This window comes from Astatotilapia calliptera, chromosome 1 (assembly GCF_900246225.1).
Source record: "Astatotilapia calliptera chromosome 1, fAstCal1.2, whole genome shotgun sequence".
Classification (NCBI taxonomy): Eukaryota; Metazoa; Chordata; class Actinopteri; order Cichliformes; family Cichlidae; genus Astatotilapia; species Astatotilapia calliptera.
In genome coordinates, this window is record NC_039302.1 from 33,434,719 (window position 1) to 33,456,603 (window position 21,885).

Consider the following 21,885-nt stretch of genomic DNA (forward strand, 5'->3'; position numbering starts at 1 on the left):
GACCTGATATGTTTAATATTGTGGCGAGCTCAGACAAGGAGGAGACGGAGGTGTCGTTTGGTCTTGCTTCCCGTGAGCTAGCCAGGGAGCACAGCCGTTTATTGACATCTGCAGAAGAACACTGCCGCTAGCTAACTGCTCAGCACGGCAACCACACAGCAACAACAACAACACACAGGGCGCCCTCTGACCCAGGAAGGACACACCGTTGCAGCGAGAGGGCGTCACCCGTCACTATGGCAACATAAACAAAACATAACTGTACAAACAGAACAGCCCTGACCCGCTACAATATGCTGCTGAGAATATAGCCCAGAAGAAGCGTATAGTATAGCTTTTATTTGGGAAAGAGCCATTTCTCTGTAATAAACTCTCTTTTCCAAAGATGAGTGATTCCTCAATCCAGATACAGGGCTTGCAATATCACTAGCCCGACGTCCCGGGGCTAGCGATTTTTCCAGTCGGGCTACCAAAATCTATCTCTGCCCTGCCCATCGGGCTATCCGATTGTTCAGTCTGACGTCACTAGCCGTGTCTGGACCTAAACTCTGCTGCAGGTCCATATATCAAACGATCACTATGGCATTACTGAGAGTTGAAAAACTGTCTAGGCTTTCATCTTTAATAAAATGATCAGAGTTCTGCTCTACCAGGTGTAACAATTGAGTTTAACATCCAGGCATCCATGAAAATGGAATTTATGACATTTAACGGAGTTAGAAGTTAGCAGGGAGTTTGCTCGCTAGCTTCTATCTAAATACAATATAGCATGTCCTGACTGCAGGGTTTTGGAAACAAATTAAAACATACAGCTCTGCTATCACTTCCAGCATAAATGAAGACAGAAAACTAAACAGCAGTGACGTTTGTAGGGTTACTGAAGTTTGGCTAGCTGGTATTTAATGATGTGCTACATGACCGCTAGAGAGACGGCTATGTTAGCATAATATAAACAAGCTAACTTTTTTCCCACTCGATAAAAGTTAACGTGAGTGTTCTCGGTGGTCAGGAACAAATGTAATCGCATGGCAGGATGCTGTAAAAGGACCAAACTTCAGCCAGGAGAACAACTGCAATAATCCATCCACAATACGAGGTTAGTCATTCATATACTGCTGCATGGGCTGGGCTGTAGTTACATCCTAAGGTTTTAAAAACTGAGCTTAAATAAATGATTAGTGGTAATAAAAGCCGAGGGAGGTCAACAGTGATCACTGACTGTTTTAGGAGCTTTTTGAGATCAAATGGAAGAAAATACATAACATTAAACATGTTAACAACACAAAAGCCATATTAAACGCAGACTACTTTAGACCCGGAAGTAGGATTCGTCGCGTCATCACTGAACAACCGGATTGTAGGAAGGAAAAATATATGTCAATGCTTTTGCATTCTTTCAGAAATGTAGCTGGATAATTATGTCATTGGCATCGATGAGCCACTGTCAATATGTGACATGTTGAAATCGCGTTTGAATTTGCGCTTGTTGTTTGCTTTCACTTTGCAATCGCGCAAACTGTGTATAGAGAGCGACAGTACTGATTGGTGAGTGATGATAATTTGCGCACCAATTCCTCTGACATCGTTTTATCAATCGTTGGCTTACTATGCAAACATGACAAGTGAAATCTCCCGCAGCAAGCTTAAACATGTGAGAGGTTGATCGCGCAGAGAATCGCTGACCGTTGTGTGTGTGTGTGTGTGTGTGTGTGTGTGTGTGTGTGTGTGTAAAAGTAGCAGGATATATATTTTAGTTCTGCTGAGCCAAATAAGACAGGTCAGGGTGAAGAAGTGACAGCCAAAGAAAAGTTTACCACAAAACGGAAAAGCTATGACAAATCAGACTATAAGGCAAAAAGAAAGTGCAGCTTTATGGTTTCATGGACAAATGACTTTCTGGTGGCTGCAGATAGGGGTGATTGCTCAGTTCTTGTTCTGTTTAACCTTAGTTCAGCCTTCAGTACCGTTGATAATCAAATCTTAATCCACCGCTTAAATCACATGATAGGGATGTCTAGCTCCATCTTGGGGTTGTTCAGTTCATTTCTGCGAGTAGAACACTTTTGATGTCAGTGGGAAACTTTTGGTCAGCTGTAGCTAGATTATCATGCAGCGTTCCGCAAGGATCTATCTTAAGTCCCTTGTTGTTTAACTGGTATATTGTGCCACAAGGCCATATTATAATTAGTTTGAAATCCATTTCCTATCATCTGTATGCAGATGATATTCAACTGTACCGTTATTCCAAACCTTATAGTTAGATAAACTATCCATTCTAATGGAACTTCTTAAGGAAATTAATGGTTGGATGAGTGTTAAATTTTTGCTCCAGAGAGCATTAAGCCCCAGACTAGACATCATTTGGGATCTTTCTCATCCACTGTAAAAGCTACAGCTTCAAATCTTGGGTTAATTTTTAATCAATTTTTGACTTTTCATGTTTACATCAAGTCTATGACCTTCTATTGCTTTCTTTACTTAAGAAATATCGCTAAACTCAGGACTGTTGTCTCTAAAGGTAAATTGGAGATGCTTTTTTATGCCTTCATTGCCTCATGATTATAATATTGAAGGCTTCTTTAAATTGCCTTCAAGCTGTCCAAAATGCTGCTGCAAGGCTTTTAACTCACACTCACAAATTCTCACATATCACCCCATTGTTAAAGAGTCTGCGCCAGCTTCCATTTAGTTTCAGATCTCAATTTAAAATCTTGACTCTTACTTTCATGGCCTGATGTGGAGAGGCCCCCACTTACATCATCTTCTACATCATGCTTCTTCCTTCGATCTGCTGATAGTGGTCTTCTGGTGATTCCACGTACCGATCTAAAAAATAAATGGGATTTTGCCTTTCAAACATTTGTGCCAAAACTATGGAGCAGTTTACCTCTCTCTCTTTGCACCCTTGACTCTGTGTCTTCTTTTAAAAAAAACAAAAAAAAAAACAGCTGAAAATGCATCTATCCAGATCTATCAGGCATTTGAATAATACTTTTGTGTATTATAGTTTTTTTTTTATTCAGTTGTATTTTAATATTGTAAGAATCTATTGAAGTGCATTACAATCTTAAAAAGTACTTATTCATTAACAGTAAAACATATGAAAAGTGTCACAGTCATTGGTAACGTGGTGATTCTCTGCAACAATTGCTCACAAGTGCAGAATTTCTTTAAGTTGTAAAACTCTGGTTGCCCACTCTCCTTAGATTGCTGCAGCTATTTTGGATTTTTTTATATATAAATTTATAGCCTTTTTTTAAGGCTTGCTGCTGGGTTTGCTCTGGGCTCCTCTATATGACGCTGAAGCTGGGAGGTCCACTATTCCCCCGCCCCTGACATTGAAGCTGTGAGGCGCATAGTGCTCTCTCTCTCATCTTATACTTATTTATTACATTTATCTGATTTGTTTATTGCGCTTTAAACAGAATCTTATGGGGGGGGGGGGGTTGTTTTTGTTTTTTTAAATTTCATTTTTGTATTTTCCAACTGGTAATTTTACTCTGTTGATTCTTGATTTACCACCTAATTCATCAGTTAGAACGAGATGCTTTTGATATTCGTAACAAAGAGCTGCAGGAGAATACTTTACAGCCTAGAAAACAGGCGCTTTCTTCACTGGCCTTTCAACTACTTAGCTGTGAGCAGATGACATTTCCAGTTTTGCAACTATTAACCCACCACTTCTTCTGTCTGTCTCTATCTTTTTTGTGTCTTTTTAGTCAAGACAACTATTTTGAACTACCAGAGTCCCACCACTGGTCTGTTCCCAGTAAAAACATGCTCTACCTGCAAAGAGGCAAAGGTCCGGGACTCTCTGTACTGTGCTGCCAGTGCCTGGGCCTTGGCAATGGCATATCGGTTAGTATGCAAAATGCACACGCATGCAAAATAAACTGTGTAATATATGTTTGTTTATAAGTATGCAATATGTCTTTTTCCAAAATTTGTGTGGACTTAGGAAGCTGGCACCTTAGCTGTGTGCTAAAGATAGTGCTTTTTACCTAAAATTGAGTTACAAAACTCATAGAAAGCTCAACTTGACCAAAGCTGTTTGGCAGATTACCAACATGTACGTGTTTGTGGGTGAGTGTGGCTCCAAGATAAGCCCAGTTGTACTAACAAGTGCACACAATCCTTGAAATTATTTGAAAATATGTCTTTTCACACACCCAACCCAACAAGCTAGAGGTTGCAGGGTCTGTAATTGGTGCAATCATAGAATATGGGTAAACAGCTAGTGATCTGTACAAGTTAAAAACTTAGAACTCATGTTTATGTTCAGTTAGACTTTTTAAAGAACTCTTCGATTACTGTTGTGAGAGTATCTCAGACTGAAATCTAAATTCATGGTGAGTAGTGGAGGCGGAGGTCATAAACACAGATGGTTATTGCAGTGAGTCCAGTTTCTTGTGGGCAGAGGTCTTTCTTGCTGTTATATAGTGATAGATGGTTGCAGCATGTTGTGCTTCTGAATATGCCACTGACCCATAAACTCAGGAGTAGCTGAAAAACCAGTCCTATGTATTGCCTTTTTTTAGCATCACAGCAACGCTGGTGTAAAAGAAATACTAAAATAGATGGACAGCTCAGTTTGTTGGGCATTATATGAAAGCTGACCAAAAAGCCCCAGTTAGTTTCACAGGTTTTTTCCCTGCTCTCTTCGTTTTCATGCTTACTGATCCTCATCTTTAATCTGCCTCTGTCATTTGGAGGCTTTGCTTTTTAACCACATAGGGGTTATTACTTCTAGAAGAACATTTCAAAATTTCACTGGGGCCACCAAACCCCTTTATCAATGTTCCCCTGTGTTGATGCCCAAATTCCTCTTAAGGAAAGAGCACTTCCACAAAATGAGCTTGTAACAGGGCACAGAAGAAGGGTGGGGGGCAAAAAGATAAAGAGGAAGGAGGCAGAATTGGAAAGGGGAGGTATACGAGAAGAAAGAGTGAAAGTGGAGATGCGGGAGTGGTAGAGGGGAGACTTAAGCTGGTCAGGGTTCGCAATAGAGAAGAAGAAGTGGAAGATGGCGAGAGAGGCAGAGAGGAAACTAGATGGAGGGGGAAGACGGAGGGAAAGAGCGGGGTAAAAATAGAGTGTACTGCAGTGATGTGACCAGAGGCAGATCCCAGTCATCAGTCATGGCTGCCTCCTATTAGAATTGTCACTGGGATTTAATTAAGATGATTCTCATCTGACAGGCTTGGATAGTGCCATTACTTACTTCACACCCAGATGCTGTGTGTGTTTGAGTATGTGTGTGTGAGATTCAATGACAAGACTGGCAGTTGGAGTTACCACAAACTTCTATTTTAAGGAAACATGATAGCTTTTATCTGCAGCTTTGCCTACTCACTTTTCTATTTGTTATATACATTTTCTTGTTAATGACACTGGGTAGCTCTAGTGAAAATTTCCTCTCACTAACAAGTCCATGCAGTCAGTTTTGATGCACGGGGTCATGTCTTGAAGGCAGTCATTAATGCATTGTGTACCTTGTAAATTTTAAACAAGTATAACATCAGTGGCTTAGCTTTCCTTTGTTGTTAGCCAGAGTCATTACTAGCTTGACCTTTGTCAAACACATCTGACATCTGCCAGCCTCAGAAAGAATGAGCTGATTCGCACTGTGGTCGCTGCAACCAAGGAACAAAGTGGCATTTTACTACCAGTATTCATTTCAGGACTTTCAAAACTTTTCTTTTCTATACCTAACAGATTTAATTTAAAGCTGATTTGTTTCCCCACAATTTGAATGCATTTTTCTATAGTGCATTCATTCATGTTTTAGTTAATTTGCATTCACTATTAAATGTAAATTGTGTAAATTGTTAAGAGCTTCTGTTGGTTTATCAGCACTGATGACTAATATACTTCAAAGTCAGTACTACGTGTGGGAAAGTCTAAAGAGCAAAAAAAAATCACAGTATGATCATTATTTCATAGCTATGGGTAACTGAAACAGCCAGAGAACCATTGTATTTAGTCTTGGGTTAAGCAGTTTGATCTTCACAGCAGTCCTGGCCAACTGACAGCTTTAACGGAACAAATGATTGACCATTACTACTCTTCCAGTCCTCATCAGATCAGGATTTGTGTTGTCCATGTCAAAATCACATGGTAGTTCTCTGTATCACAATAATATTTAGGATGGATCCACAATCCTATTGATGAAATATGGGCTAGGCAAACATTTCTAGCTTTATGAATGCAAAAGTTTGGCTTGATCTGGGTTATGTCAACCTAAACCTGATTCATTTTTTTATTTTTTATCTTTCTTACCCCAAAAAGGGTTCAGCAGGTTATTTATTATTTGTTATTTGCTTAAACCTGGGAACAAAATGGCTTGACCAAAAGGTAGTAAGGAATTAAAGACTTAATATTTAGCATTATTTATTTATTATTTATTAAGCTGGTTCTGATGTTCTGCTTCTCTTTCACTCATATTTTATTTGAATAAAATAACAGTTTAGACAGTTCTACAATGTGTCTGATCTTCTGACTACTTGGACTTTTTTTTTCCTCGGAAAACTTGTCCTTCATATTAAGTTGTGAGATCTCTGCTGTTATTTTCGGACATTTAAGGAGTAAGAATACTGACCAAAAGACCAACTGTGACTCCAGTTAGTAATATTTGCCATTTTTAAAACAAAAGGAGTTGCTGTAGGTGACAGTTTGTCTTCATGTGTTCGGCCTTTGTTCCCTGCCCTTCAGACGCATTGATGATGACATGGGACGAACTCACGAGTTGGAGCATTCTGCCATCAAGTGCATGAGAGGAATTCTCTACTGTTACATGAGACAGGCCGATAAGGTGAGTGTTTCATCCTGGCTCAGTACAGCTTCTGCATGTTTGCATAAAAACACCCCCGAAATTACACACTGCGTTGCAGATCAAAGGTATATTCCTGCTCATCAAAGCCTCTTAGTGCTACAGCCTTGGACACATCTGGTTCCTCTTTCATATCACAACAAATAACAAAAGGAGCCAGTTGATATAGTCCTGAGGGCTTAATAACCAGCAGTCTCCTAATTTCCAATGACTTTTGCTCCGAAGGAGGAAAATTTCACGCCACCTCTACTGAAAACTGATGAATGTGTAGAGTAGGCTGTGAATGAGGAAAAAAATGGCAAACCATGTTATGTATTCAAAGAAAAGCCAGATATGTCTCCTGAATATTTTTTTTTTTTCCCTCGTTGAGCATATTTTTTTAATAGAGCAGCCTGCTGCGTCCCTGTGTATCTGCACGTATATGGTGTGCACCGTTGAAAGGCATCCTCTTTCATCTTGCCTCGACCTTGACGATCCAATTTAGGGGAGAGAGTTTCTCTGTCTTAATTACAAAGCTGCGTTTACACAGTTAATTACACAGAACAGCTTTCGTTATGGCCCCGTCACCAACGCTTACGAAGTACATGGCATTTTTTATGGAAACTGTGACATGGGGGCACTGCAGGGCAAATATCACAGAGCAAATACAGCAGCTGTGCCCCACTGATTAGATAAGATAGTGTATGAGGAAGAAAGGATATCTTTTATTTAACAATTACACTTTTCTTAAAGGAAAAGATTCTACCTTTGCCATTGATAAACAAATGAGGTGGCTGTTTATGTTTATTTAAAGCAGCTCTGTTCGTACTGAATACAAAGGTATACCGAAACATTTAGAGATTACTGATGATAACAATGATAATAAAAATATTAATGCTTAAAATACATTGTTTAAAATTTCACCAGATCTTTTCTCTTCCTTCAAATAATCAATTCCTGTATCTTTAAACAATGTCCTGAGGTGCTTAAACTTAATTATAACAAATAAATAAATATAATACTTGTGTGTTTTCCTCAAGGAATTGGACAATACTGCAGGAGAAACTCATGAAACTAGCTAGTGAACAACAGATACAACATGCTATATAGATGCTCTGCTTTTATGCTGATTTGCATTGAAATTCAGGCAGCGTTATCATCCAGAACAATATTTGTTAATACAAATTTTTATATATGCAACAGAGGAACTCACTGTCCGGGCTTATTAAGGCTGCAAACAACACTCTTTTCCATTTCTATAGTTAACTAACACCGGCCTTCTTGTGTTACTGTGACATCCCTATCCTTAATACATACATACAGTGGTGTAAATGAAGTTCTTTATGATTAAGAAATAAAAAACTCTAGATGGCCCTGTGTGGAAAAAGTGATTGCCCCCTAAACCTGATGACTGGTTGGGCCACCCTTAGCAGCAGCAACAACAGCTATTCAAGGATTTGCAATAACTGTCAATGCTGTGGAGGAATTTTGGCCCACTTACCATTATTGCTAATCCAACATCTATTTCTTTAGCATATTTTAAGTCATTTTTTGTCAGTTCAGGACTCTGCAACTTTACTTTTGTTTTTTGTAATTTTTTTTTACTGTGCTCCAAATGCTAATTATGTGCCAGTGGCTGCTGGAACACTAAATAGGCCAATAAGTCAGTGTTTTTGTATACGGCTTGTTACACTGCCTGAAGAGACCAAAACATTGATCAATTCAGGGATATGGTCACAGATCTAAGCGTAAAAACGTGAGCTGATCATTTAGTCGTGATGATCTAAACAGTTATTGAGCTCACTGTATCCCTTTAACATAACTTTGTTTTGAAAATGAAAGTCATTTCCTTTTCAGTGAGAAATGATAAGGAATTGCAGTTAATTGACTTGATGAGATGCAAGAGTTTTGTGCGTAGCTAAAGATGGAAAATAAGTGCATGAAAGTGGACTGTTAAAACAGCAGGCGTTGAAGTAGTCTGCTAAATTGAAGCCCATATTGGCGCATTGCAGCACTTGAAACAATAAGCAAGATCAGGGGCCTCTTCAAATATCCCAAGAGTGGAGCCACTTGACACTGTGGCTCTGCAGGGGCAAGAATCAGGGAGACCACTACACAAAAGCAAGTTTTATAGAAACATAAACAACAGCGTTAGCTGCTGACAGAGGTACCCCTCTTATTCTGTACACATACGCACATAAGCATTACTCACTATGGGATGGCAAGAAATGGAGCAGTTTCAGTGAAAGTGGGACAGCGGGTCTCCACTATGACCTGACTATATAGCAAAATAGGTGTGAGGGACGACGACGACAAAAGAACCCAAATAAAAGAGCTCATAGCGTAAAGTACAGGAGATAGAGAGCTAGAAGTAAGAAAGAAGGTAGGAAGTAAGAAAAACAATGGAGACAACAACGAGGGATTTAATGATAGAGAGAGCAGTGAGAGAAGTAGAGAAAAGAAACGAAGGAGGTGAAAATGGGACAAAGGGCCAATTATTTATAACTGTGCGACAGGACAGGCGGCCCATCTGTGATTTGGTGTGTAGTGTAGTCGATGAAGCAAACACATGCGAAGCCATCAACAAACCACCGAGGATAAAGCACAACTAAAATGTTGTACATGTCTTGTTTTAAACAGTGTTATCATTTTGGTTGCCATAATCTGGCCCTTATGTGGTCCCGAGCAGAGATGTTTGTACTGTAACGTGTAGCGTGTGGTGTTGTTCCCTGATTAAACTCTTCACTCTTTATCAGGTTATTTTATTAAAAACCAAAACAAAAGAACAGATTATGTGCAGCATGTATGATTGTAGTGGGGATGAACTCTTGCAGCCAGGATTGTAAACATTTAATTTTTTTGAAACGGCTTAAAAATGTTAAAGAAATGTTAGTTCCTTTTAAACCTTTTGAATCATATTTGTATGGGTATAATAGATTGAAAAAACAGTGCAGGCAGATGGTGGTTAAGATTTAAGTAGCTGATTAAATTTAAGCAGCAAGACTAACTGAAGTGAAAAAGCTGCAAAGAAAGCTAGAATAAGCTGAAGTGGCAATTGAAATGGAGGAGCCAAAAGGCAAACAAACAAAGACAAACATTTAAATGGCCTAAGACAAAGGAGCCAGATGTGGAAATCCACTGACTTCTGTTAAGTAAGACTCAAGTTTTTGCCTTAACTATATTCAGACCAATTATGCTTACATTCTGATCACCCTTCACCCCAGCCTTTGGAGCCAGGAAAAAACTCTGGACGTTGATGGGTCAGCAAAAGTGAATGCAGTAAAAGAAGTTCAGTTTGACAGTTTAAATATAAAAAACAAACAGCTTTAGCTCAAGAGAACATGCTGAAAGGAAGTGAAGTGTAATTTAATTTTTTTTCCATTCACAGCAGTTATCTCAAGTTGCCTGAGAAAATTATAGAAAAGAAATCCCGGGGATGTGGGAATCTGTCGTGACAAGTTGACATGGGGGAAAGAGAAGAATGGACAGAGGAGGATAGAGAAACAAGAAGCAGCATTGAATTTGATTCGTTAGAATTGACATATATAGAATTAGAGCAGAGGTGCCATCTCTGCCTTAAGCAGTGCAACCATAAGAGACATGACAGACATTACAGTGTGTAAAGAAAGTTCATCACCATGTTTGACTCAATACAAAAGGTTTCGGTTGATATGTTTTTGAATTTGTTGAAGGCTACTCTAGTATAGCTAGTTTCTTCTAGTAACCTCTGTGGGGCCATGGATGTCTCTCCCTTTGATTTTCTCTCTCCCTCCCTTTACCCTGGACCTTTTTTTTCCTCCTTTCATCTCTCTCTCTTTCTCTCTCTCTGTGCATCTCTGTTAGGTGGAGGAGTTTAAACAGGATCCTAGCCCCTCAAAGTGTCTGCACTCTGTATTCCATGTGGACACCGGAGATGAGGTTTACTTGCACGGCGACTACCACCACCTGCAGGTCAGCCAGCAAGCAGACAAGTGAAAAAATGGGGCAACTACCAAATGAAAAAAGAGCGTTTAAATTGAATTCTTCGTGCATACACCTGTGTGTTTGATGTGTGTGTGTTACCTAGGGGTTTTACTGTATATTGTAAAAAATGTAGAGTAAAATTTGCCACCCTGGTATTTTATTTTGTGTCACATGTTTAATATAACTTTAGGAAAAAATGAGGTCAGAGAAGAAGGTCTGTAGTAAGTGAACCTTGCTAAAGATGAATGAACAACAGGATGAATAAAATAGACAATCAATCTCTTTGTGACAGGTTTTGTTTCAAGTGTTTTGAGTGGGGGGGGGATTCCATTAAAATGTCTCATTTCCTCAGCCCCTCTGCCTGGCATGCATAGACGCTCAGAAAAATGACTTTCTCCGAGAAGTGCTTGTGCACTAAATTGGCACTAAAACGGCTTGTTCCTTTGTCAGTGGTATTAACAGAGGTCAGTTTGGTGTGTAGCATTTGAATGGAGAATGCATTTCTAGTGAAGGGTGGCCAATACATCAAGAGAGCTAGAGAGAGAGAGAAATCGAAATAAAGCTGCAAGGTTAGTTGCCTGTGAGGGGAGGAAAAAGACATTCAAAAATGTAAAAGAGGTAACTTATTTATTGATTATTCTATTTTTTCCAGCAACTTCACCATTGTTGATGATTTCCAATGTCAAAAGTTTAATAGCTACTGTAAAGTCTGTCTCATTCTCTGCACTGTGCGAGAAATTGAAGACTAATTTATAAGTATGAAGTTATTATACGGTGTATGTGCAAATGATAGTAATTGCTTTGATGGCATCTTATCCACCCTACTTCCCTCTGTCACCTCTACAGATCGATGCCGTTTCTTTATTCCTGCTGTACTTGGTGGAGATGATCTGCTCTGGTCTGCAGATCATTTTCAACACCGACGAGGTAAACAAGGCGTTAAAATGACTGCGGTTTTCAATATTAGGATGTAAATGTCGGCCTGTTTATCGCTACATTTTCTAAACTGTGAAGCAGAGGCAAATAGTGTCAATCTCTGGTCTCACTTACTGTCAAGGTTAAATGTACTGATATGATTATAAACTGCATGAAAAATAACTACGGAGTTGTTACATTTTATCACTTTGTGGATTTTCCATGGTGCTGTGCATTTATGGCAATGTTGTATTTTAAAACATCTCACAGCTTCTCTAATCTTTGGAATTTTTTTTTTGTGAAATTCTGTATTTATTCTAAAATACACCACGATATAGTTTAAATGATCTAAGTAATCTGATGCTACCTTCTGAAGGTTGAGCTAGCTGCTGTAAAGTAAGACCAAAGGGTCTCTAAAGCCAGTTAGATATATCCTAAATCCCCTACAGATATCCTAGAGCTGACACAAATGCAGGATCAGGGGACAGTATCTCACTTTTATAGCTTGGCTCACATTTATGCTCTTGGTGAGCCGCTCAGTTGACTTTCAGCAAAGAAAACGTTTAGATGATTTCATTGTGGAAGCTTAAATAGCCTCCTGAGAATCGAACCGGTAACGTTGTGTTTGGCAACACACCAGCCCTCTATTACTGTAAAGCTGAACGGTCTCTTGTAGTTTGATTTATCTGTTGGTGTCATTTTTTTTGCCTTTTTTATGTTTGGCTCTAAATAAAACAAGAAGGCAACTTGGCTGTTAAGTTTACACACTGTGCTGTTTATTATGTGGCCCGCAGGAGTATTTGGAACGTCATTAATTCTGTTAGTTTTTACAGCCTGCTCAGCTTTACTTACCGCCACAGAGCAGTGAAATTTGTGCCCCTGGTAAAGGAATCCATTTGTTTACTAAATTGAGCTTATCTTAAGAAAGTAAGGACATGGTGAAACGTTATACCACTAACCAATTAGTGAGCGTACACACACCTCCCAACCCAGTCATCTCTCATTTTTCTCCATTTCTTACTCTGAACAAAGCAAATTGACAATGTAAGTTTTTTATGAGGGCAGTCCTGTTTGTGCAGCAACCTTAATTTGCATGGTTAAACAGTGCTTATTAGGTTGTGTAATACAAACCGAAGCACGCCTCCCCCAATCTCACATTAACAAACATCAGATGCACTGAGCATAAGGGTTTGAGATTAGCTTTCTCACTGAACACTGTTTGAAATGTGTTTCATTTGGACTAATCACATTATTAGAGTGTTTATTAGTTTGTTGTTGGCTGTCACTACTTGTGAAGTCCATCGGTGTCCACTTGACTGAGCTGGAAGCTGCATTGCAGTATATTTTTTTTTTTCTTAGAGTGGCATAGAAAGGCTGATGCATGTCCTCTGAGAAGATACACTATCGACCTCCTCCCAGATGCCATTTTCAGTTTCATGCAGCATGAAATGGAGCGACTCATTAGCCAGTTTGTATGTCTGGGGTGCTTTTTTTTCACACAGGAGTATACGTGAGAGCTGCTGGCACATGGTAAAAGCAGAAGCACATGTAGTGTGCTTTTGCCAATGTGCCCACGTTCCCAAATAGTCAGCCCCCCGCCCCCCACAAAAAAAGGAAAAAAAAGCAGAACTGGCCAGGATGGTTTTCTAGCAGCAGGGAGGGGAGACAGAGGGACTCATTTGGCCGACGGGCAGTAACATTCATTAAGATACCATTAAGATACTAAAAAGTTCCCCTCGTTAATCACTCTGCTCATAAAACCCCCCAATAAGAGACCCGGCAAACACCTTTCCCTCTTTCCCAGCCTCATCTGCTTTGCCCCCTCTTTCTCTGCCCATCCTCACTGCCTGGCCTATTTAAGACCTGCACAGGTTCTGTCTTTCTCTTTCAGCTGTTTTACTCTCATCTCTCAATTCCCCTCCACCACTTTGTCATTTTAGATTAAATCTACCATCACTCAAGCACATACACCAGTGTGCTGGCACATTATATGTTTCACTTTTTAGTTAATTTTTTCCTATATGTATACTGTATAATTTTGCAGGAATCTGCGTGGGCCAGATGCTAGTTATAAGAAACATTTGAAATCGGCTAACTGCAATTTTAAACATTTCGATGCCGCTGTAATGTTTGGTGGAATCAACAACACTACTGATGAGTTTTTAGAGCATCTAAAGGGTGGCATTTGTTTTAGCTGGAATTTGTAAAGTGTGTTGATTTAGTGTCTTTATAGTTATGGGTAGCTGACAAGGCAATGAAGCTCTAGCTTCACGTACTGGTGCTCTATTCTTTTTAATTACAGTCTAGCCATAGGGTCAGTTTCACCTTGAGCATGGATTAGAAATCAGCTTTCTTTTTCACCGTAGTAACCTTTGTAATGAGAGAGTTATACTCATCACCCCAGATCAGTATCAAAGGTCATCTATCAATGGATCCAGACGTTCGTGTGTGTGTGTGTGTGTGTGTGTGTGTGTGTGTGTGTGTGTGTGTGTGTAGCTGCATTTTACGTTATGTACTGCGATTCCACTTTCTTTTTGGACACATCTTCTGTCTCTAGCCCCGTTTATGCATACATGGGCGTGTGTGTGTGTCAGTATACTCTGTGTATGCAGGTTGCATAAACACAGTATGTTGCATTTTTTCCGAGTGTCCCATGTATGTTTGTTTTCTACATGCAGGTTTCCTTCATCCAGAACCTGGTTTTCTGTGTGGAAAGAGCATATAGGGTACCTGACTTTGGCATGTGGGAGAGAGGCAGCAAGTACAATAATGGCAGCACTGAACTGCATTCCAGGTCAGTAAAAAGAAAACACACAAAAACATTCTCTCCACACTCTCGTTTTTTTGTTTTTTTTTTAAACCTTACTTTTGCTTTTCTCTATACTTTTACCACTTTTGTATTACTGGCCAGAATATGTCCTGTATGCAGGGTGCTGCAAAAGTCCTAAAACTCTTAAGTTACATACCTGAAATAAGGTCTGTGGGAAAGTTGTAACACCAGAAAAAAGATGTGAGAATGTATCAAAGATTCAAAATAAATGTTTTTAGAGCAAACCCATACTTCATGGGTTTGCAAACCCACTATATTTTACAGGGTTAGCATGGTTGTCTCACAGCAAGAAGGTCCCGAGTTCACTTCCACCATCAGGCCGGGGTCTTTCTGAGTGAAGTTTGCATGTTCTCCCTGTGTTGTGTGGGTTCTCTCCGGGTACTTCACCGTCCTCCAACAGTCCGAAGACATGCAGTTTGTGGGGTTAGGTTAACTGGTGATTCTAAATTGCCCTTCGGTGTGAATTGTTGTCTGTCTCTATGTGTTAGCCCTGCGACAGTCTGGCAACTTGTCCAGGTTCTACCCTGGATCTCGCTTAAGACGGCTGGGATAGGCTCCAGCGCCACCTGCAGCCCTGAAATGGACAAAGGGAAGAGAATGGATGGATATATTTTACATATATTTAATATGCTAAATGTGTCACTTAAGAGTTGCCATTTTACACATCCACTCGTCTAATGCATTAGGATGCATTTGGAGTCATTTTTTGTATGTATCTGATGAGTAGACCAATATCGAGTCACCTTCCACCACCTTGTCCACCCACACCTGAGGGAAATGCGTCACTCTTTAGCTGGTAAATTCTTCACTGTGCTCACCTTAGCTGCTCATGTTTTTTTTCTTTCCCCCCCCTTTTTTTTTTTTTAAATCTTAGCAGCTGTTGCTTTAAATTGGGGATTGAGCAGTGGGTGTAGCAGTAAACTGAGGTGCCTACTGATGAGTCACAAGAGAGAAACAATCGTTTTTTAAAAATGCAACAGTGCTTAAATGCTCCATGGGCCAAGAGAAACTATACCTTGATACTCTTCTAGTTTTATAAATACACCCATTAAAACAGATCTTTTAGTTTTACTAAAGTATTACTTTGGTTTTCTTCTTACGCAACTGCAAATCATATTTGCCTGGGCCCATATTTGTTTCTGTCTCACTGTCGGTGAGTGCAGCACTTGGAAAAACAACAATGATGTAGAGTGTTCCATCTTCTTGAAATTAACTACAAAACCCCTAATTATTTCAGATTTTTAGTAACAGGGCTCTGAGTTAAGTTTATTTGTAATATCTATGTATTTTAATTCACTAGATTGTGAAATTCTAATGGTTTTTGCCAATGACTGTAGAAAACAGTCATTGGTTTTTGCTTATAGAGAAAACAACAGTAACTATAGCAAGAAGGACTCTTATCTATTCAATCTTCTTTTTCTTTCCTGTCCATATAAATAGATCAGCGCCAAACAATAAATGTAAAAACACTGTATTTCCTACAGGAAGCAGCAGAAATGTGGGAACATGTAATGCTTTTCTTTATAATCAAGTCTATTTGATCTAGTGAGGTGTTTGTCGGGTCAGTGTGTACTGATGGAAATGTCAAATCAGCACAAGTTGGTAGCTAAAAAAAAATGTCAGTCAGCAAGTAAATAACCTATATTAAAAGAAAATGTAATGGACCAGCCATCTGAATGGTTAACCACCATGCAGATAAGGATTTGGAACAACCTGTTCAAACACCAGCACTGTTCTTAGCCCGTGTTGACTTTTTGTTACGTTTTCCCTAACTGATTTATCATCCAAGGTCAAACCGTCCTTCCTCTCCTCGCTCGGTTTCTTGATAAAGATCCTCAATTTCTGCTATTGCTTATCTCTGAAAAGCATGTCTTTTTTTCTTTCTCCAACAATCCAGAGCTATTGGCACCAGCCTGTCAAGATGTCCTCAAGAAAAGATAACAAATTCAGTGTATTGAGGAGTGCTGTGTCTTTTCGTGTTTCTATCTCTCCATGCCATGCTTTTGGATTCCCCCAGTTAATGAGTTGGCTTATATATGTACTTTTGTATTAATTACCATGGCGTATCCAAAAACGAAACAATTCAGAATGGCTCCATGGAAACACGATCTGTATAATAATCAAACTCCATATTAGAACCATTCCTCATCTGTCACGTCCGGCTTCGAAACACGAATATGGCTCTAAGCTCACAGGATTCACAATGGATCATTCCTGAGCAGTCGGTGGTTCTGTCAACTGCAGAATCACAATCACAATGAGTTTGTCCATTTTTAATCAAGTAAAGAAAAGTTGGTGTGTGTGGATCAATACTGAACCACTGTATGTAAACACACCTACTCTCAGAGTAGCAGAAGACTGTTGTACAGTCTGCAGCAATATTTTCATCATGCGAATCCTTATCTCCACCTGTCAACCGACATGGTTGCATCATCATTTTACTCTGGTCCTGATTCCAAGCATCACTTTTTTTAACACCCTGGGTTTCCACAAAGCTTTAAAGCATTCTATGTACATGTGAGGTACTGTCAGGATTTCTGACCACTGCTGTCAGTTTGCGCGTGTTTGTGTATCTCTGTGTGTTACACAAAACTACTTTCAGCAGAACTCTTTTAGAGGCTAAATTAGCCTCCCATCATCTGTACTAATGCTTTTTAATATGTCAGCACATCTACCACCAGTCAGTGGCAAGTTTCCTGCATTTTTTCCCTTTTTCCTCTCTGTTCTTTTCTAGGGAAATCTTGGTAGGGTAGAAAGGGAAACAAAATGACAGTAAAATTGATTCACATTTAGGCTGCATTGCAATCACAGTAGCCAGCCACTGTGAAATGCACTATGTTTTTTTTTTCTCTCCTCTCCATCATCCATTATCGAAAGTAGACCACAATCTCAGGAGCCTTCAGCTTTATTGAATCCTAACAGATAGCCATTTAAGATTCAAATGTGATTCAGAAGGCTTTCTGGTGAACTTTGGGGACTTTTGACATTTTCAAAACACATTTGGTTCACGTTGCATCATTTTTTCTGCTTTCTTAAGAATGAAAAATAATATATTCTTATACTGATCAATGTTAGATTGAATTATACTTGCTTATTGTATGTTTTGGTGAAAGTTTGCAGTTTCTTTTCTTTTCAGCTCTGTGGGCCTTGCTAAAGCTGCACTGGAGGCCATCAATGGATTCAACCTGTTTGGAAACCAGGTATTTGATTCCCTGACTTCTTATACTTTGCCACCTCTTCCGAACTCACATTGATTTGTCTCCTGTTTAACTGTGCCACCAGGTAGTAGACTGCATTATAGCCCATTCAAATCTCCTCTGTACATCAAGAAGGTATCCTAGCTGGGTGCAATGTCACCCCGATGACCAGCCTGAATAGTAGAAAACTGCAGTTTATTTACAGGTAGACAGCATCAGTGTAATTAGTGCCGCTGTCACTGTAGCAAGATTGCTTCTCTGAGTGGACGATTGATCAGGAAAGTATGTTTGTGCATGTTTGTGTTTGTCTCAGCAAATTGTTTGTGCTTCTACAGACTGTGATCGATGGCCACAGTTGAATCAGGTTTCCCTCCAAATTTCAGAGGCTGTTTTTCTGTGTGCAAAGTCTATTAGTGGATATGTTTCTTATTTATTTATTTAATTTTTTAGGAGAAGAAAACAGACATTCATTATACCTGCTAATGGATTGGAAAATGAAGCCTTCCACTTAGCAAGCTTCCTCTCTTATTATCTTTTCTTCTTATTTTCTTCACTCGGGTATTTGCCCAGAATGGTTTGTGTGGCAGTTCTCTCCATTTAAGCTTAGACTCTTTATCTTCTCATCGTATGGCTGTCGGGTATGACCGTAAAGTTGCTGTTTGTGTTTCTCTTCTGAACATCTGCAAAATAAAGGATTTAACTGTGCCTGAAAATGGATTTTGTCATTGAGCTCAAGCTTGTTGAAAGAATCAATTTATAGAGGTGGCTGCTTTATGGTCCATGCTGTATGGGGCTTCTGTACATGTGAGAGAATGAGTGTGCCTGTCTCTGCCGGTCTCGTGCCCCTTTGTGGGAATGCTACAAGCTTTCCAGTTGCTTATTAATGATCTCTATCAATCTTGATGTCCCAGCTGACGCTCAAGCACCAAATGTAGCTCCTTCCCCTCGATGCCCTAAACCGGAACATTCAGTACACTCTTAACTCTTCTATCATACTTTTGCACACTCTTGTGGCTGTATATCACAGTTAGCCTTTGTATTACATGGACAGACACGCATCCTTCAGTTTTGGAAAAGTCACACCCGACCCCTCACCACAGCCCCCTCAAAGTCACACTGAACGCATGATAGAAGCCTCTCGGTGTGACAAATTGAACTGGGCGGATAAAATTGATCTCACATGAGGAGGATCCTTCAACTTTAAAGCCGGTCTTTAAATTCACAGTGCTGTTTACACACGGCTCTACAATCAAATCCCAACACATTCTAGTTTCTCTCAAGGGACTGTCACCTAATTCACACCGTGTCAAGAGCAGGGATAAAGCAGAGCCAAGCACATGCCTAACAAAGTCCAGTTTAATATATTTCTGTAAATTAAATGTATTTCATACATATATCAGTGCATAGAAAGTGGTGCCAAGTTAAAGTTCAAAGTAAATCATTATAGTGTCTTTAAAAAATGGGCTTTAAATAATTGACATTCAATCAATGTTCATAGCAGACCATAAAAAAACCCAATGACATCAGTGGTTTTTTTGAGAGGCGTGAGCCAAATCCTCACAGTAGGTGGAAGGATGGTTGTATTGAGAAAAACCTGAAAATAATTTATATTGACAGATATTTCAATGATCCACAGAAATTTTGGAAAGTAATCAAGTCTTTTTCCGCCAATAAAATGACTCAAACCTTTCCTAAATCTGTTGTAAAAGATTCAGTCTCAATTAATGATAAAACTGAAATTTTGAATTGTTTTAATGAACACTTTCTATCAGTGGGTTCCTTGTTTGCTTCTGCAGAAACTTTTTTAACAAATACTTGCCCAGAACTCTCTATGTTTTCTGGAGACCGTTTTAACTTTGTACCTTTTAGTGTTTATGAAGTGCATAAAGCTTTAAAGGCTTTGGATCACAGAAAACCTCCTGGTCCAGACTTGATGGAACCTTATTTTTTGAAGTTGGCAGCTGATTTTATTGCAGAACCACTCTCAATTCTATTTAATTTTTCAATTAAAACCAAAGAAATTCCAGCGGTTTGGAAATCAGCTTTCGTTTTGCCTTTATTGAAAGGAGGTGATCCATCGGTGTTGACTAATTATAGGCCAATATCAAATTTGTGTGTTTTATCCAAAATCCTGGAATCTCTAGTTTGTGACCAGTTGAAAGAGTTTTTGTACTCTAATGATATTGTCTCCAAATTTCAGTCAGGCTTCAGGAAAAAACACAGTACTAACACTGCCACTATGAAAGTGATAAATGATATTATTGTGGCACTTGATAAGAAATTGTACTGTGCGTCACTCTTTATTGACCTCTCAAAAGCTTTTGACACTGTTGATCATGCAGTCCTAAAAAACAGACTGCTCAGCCTTGGATTGTCAGAACATGCATTAGCGTGGTTCTCAAATTATCTGAAAAATAGAACCCAGTGCATTAAACTTGAAGGTCTTTGTTCTAAATTTGTTGCTGTCCACAAGGGGGTGCCACAGGGCTCAGTTTTGGGTCCCCTTCTGTTCCTTTTATATATCAATGACTTGGGTCAAAATGTCTCAGACACAAATTTGCATTTTTATGCTGACGACACAGTTATTTACTGTTATGGATCATCTCTTGCTCAGGCCATTGAAACTTTACAGAAAGCCTTTGTTGCTTTCCAGCATTCACTTATTCAGCTAAAATTAGTTCTCAATGCTGACAAGACTAAGCTAATGTTGTTTTCCAAGTCAAAGAAGGTCCCGGAGCCTATTCCAGTGGTGTCCACCCTTGAAGGAAATGTCATAGAGATAGTTCATGAATATAAATACCTTGGTGTCTGGATTGATGACTCCTTCACCTTTAAACCACATATAGAGAGACTAGTAAAGAAACTGAGACTTAAACTTCGTTTTTTCTTCCGTAATAAACAGTGCTTTTCTTTTGCAGTAAAAAAACGTCTTGTCACTGCAACCTTTTTATCTGTGTTAGATTATGGTGACATTCTGTATATGAACGCTTCTTCTTCATGTCTTCTAATGTTGGACACGATGTATCATGCTTCCTTGAGGTTTATTACCAATTGTAAATACCTGACCCATCACTGTGATTTGTACTTAAGAGTAAAATGGCCTTCTTTGGCCATTAGAAGACAGGGGCATTGGTACACTTTTATTTACAAAGCTATGCTTGGATTGCTGCCTCCTTATATTTGTACTTTGGTCACAAGGACAAATAGTGGTTCTTACTCCTTGCGCTCAAATGATCAGCTGCTGTTGTCTGTTCCCCTTGTCCGCACAGAGCTGGGTAAGAAAGCCTTTGTCCACTCTGCGCCTTTTTCATGGAACATGTTACAGAAAGACTGGAAACTAACTGAATTGTTGTCTTTAAATGTTTTTAAAACTAAACTCAAAGGCCTACAGGCTGCCTCAATAATGTGTAATTGTTTTGTGTAATTTTAACTTTGTTTGTTCGTATGTATTTGTCTTGAAATGTGCTGCCTCTTGGCCAGGACTCCCTTGAAAAAGAGGTCTTTGATCTCAACGGGACATTCCTGGTTAAATAAAGGTTAAATAAAAAAATAAAATAAAAATTTGCCTTCAAAGACTATCAAAGACTGCAGGTTATAGTCAACTTTTTTTTTTTTTTTTTTTACTTCAGATCACTCATGAGGATGCATAGTGATAGATGCACAAGGAACAAGCAGTGCTTAGTTTTCTAAAATCAAAGTTGGTTTGAAGAAAACCTTAAAACAGCATCCACTGCTCAAAAAGGGTTGAGCTGTTGCACTGAAAGTATTCTACAGATTATGTCTTATCTTAACTCATTGCCTAGTTTTTTTTTTTTTTTTTTTATTGCTTAGTTCTGTTGGAAGAGATATTATGCTACAAATATACAGTGCATATTCAAACTTATTTTTTATTTTTTGTAAAAGAGGTAACTAGAAAAATGTAGTAGTTAAATCATGATAAGCTGGTTGGACTGCTTCTGCTTAAAAAATGTGACTAAATAAAAGAAGACAAAATGGCTCAAATCTAAAAGGCAAAAATACTCATTTCACATGCTTGCTTTGTGGGTTAGTGTTTTTATACGTTGCTTTTCTAACACTCTGTTTTCTTATGTGGGTTTTTTCACTAACTTGCCACACAGCTGTCTACACTGGTGGCTAGCAATTCACTATGTATGCACTATGTAAATTTCTAG

At 39.1% G+C, this 21,885-nt stretch overlaps 1 protein-coding gene across 4 annotated transcripts in view; it reads left to right on the forward strand.

Moving 5' to 3' along the window:
* Positions 1-21,885, forward strand: part of phkb (phosphorylase kinase, beta) — a 102,956-nt gene that overhangs the window by 20,280 nt on the left and 60,791 nt on the right. For all 4 annotated transcript variants that reach the window (XM_026175432.1, XM_026175439.1, XM_026175445.1 and 1 more), the window contains 6 exons: positions 3,720-3,858; positions 6,712-6,811; positions 10,652-10,759; positions 11,618-11,698; positions 14,365-14,480; positions 17,653-17,716. In XM_026175432.1, the coding sequence (XP_026031217.1) occupies positions 3,720-3,858; positions 6,712-6,811; positions 10,652-10,759; positions 11,618-11,698; positions 14,365-14,480; positions 17,653-17,716 (608 nt within the window). The remainder of the gene's footprint in view (positions 1-3,719; positions 3,859-6,711; positions 6,812-10,651; positions 10,760-11,617; positions 11,699-14,364; positions 14,481-17,652; positions 17,717-21,885) is intronic.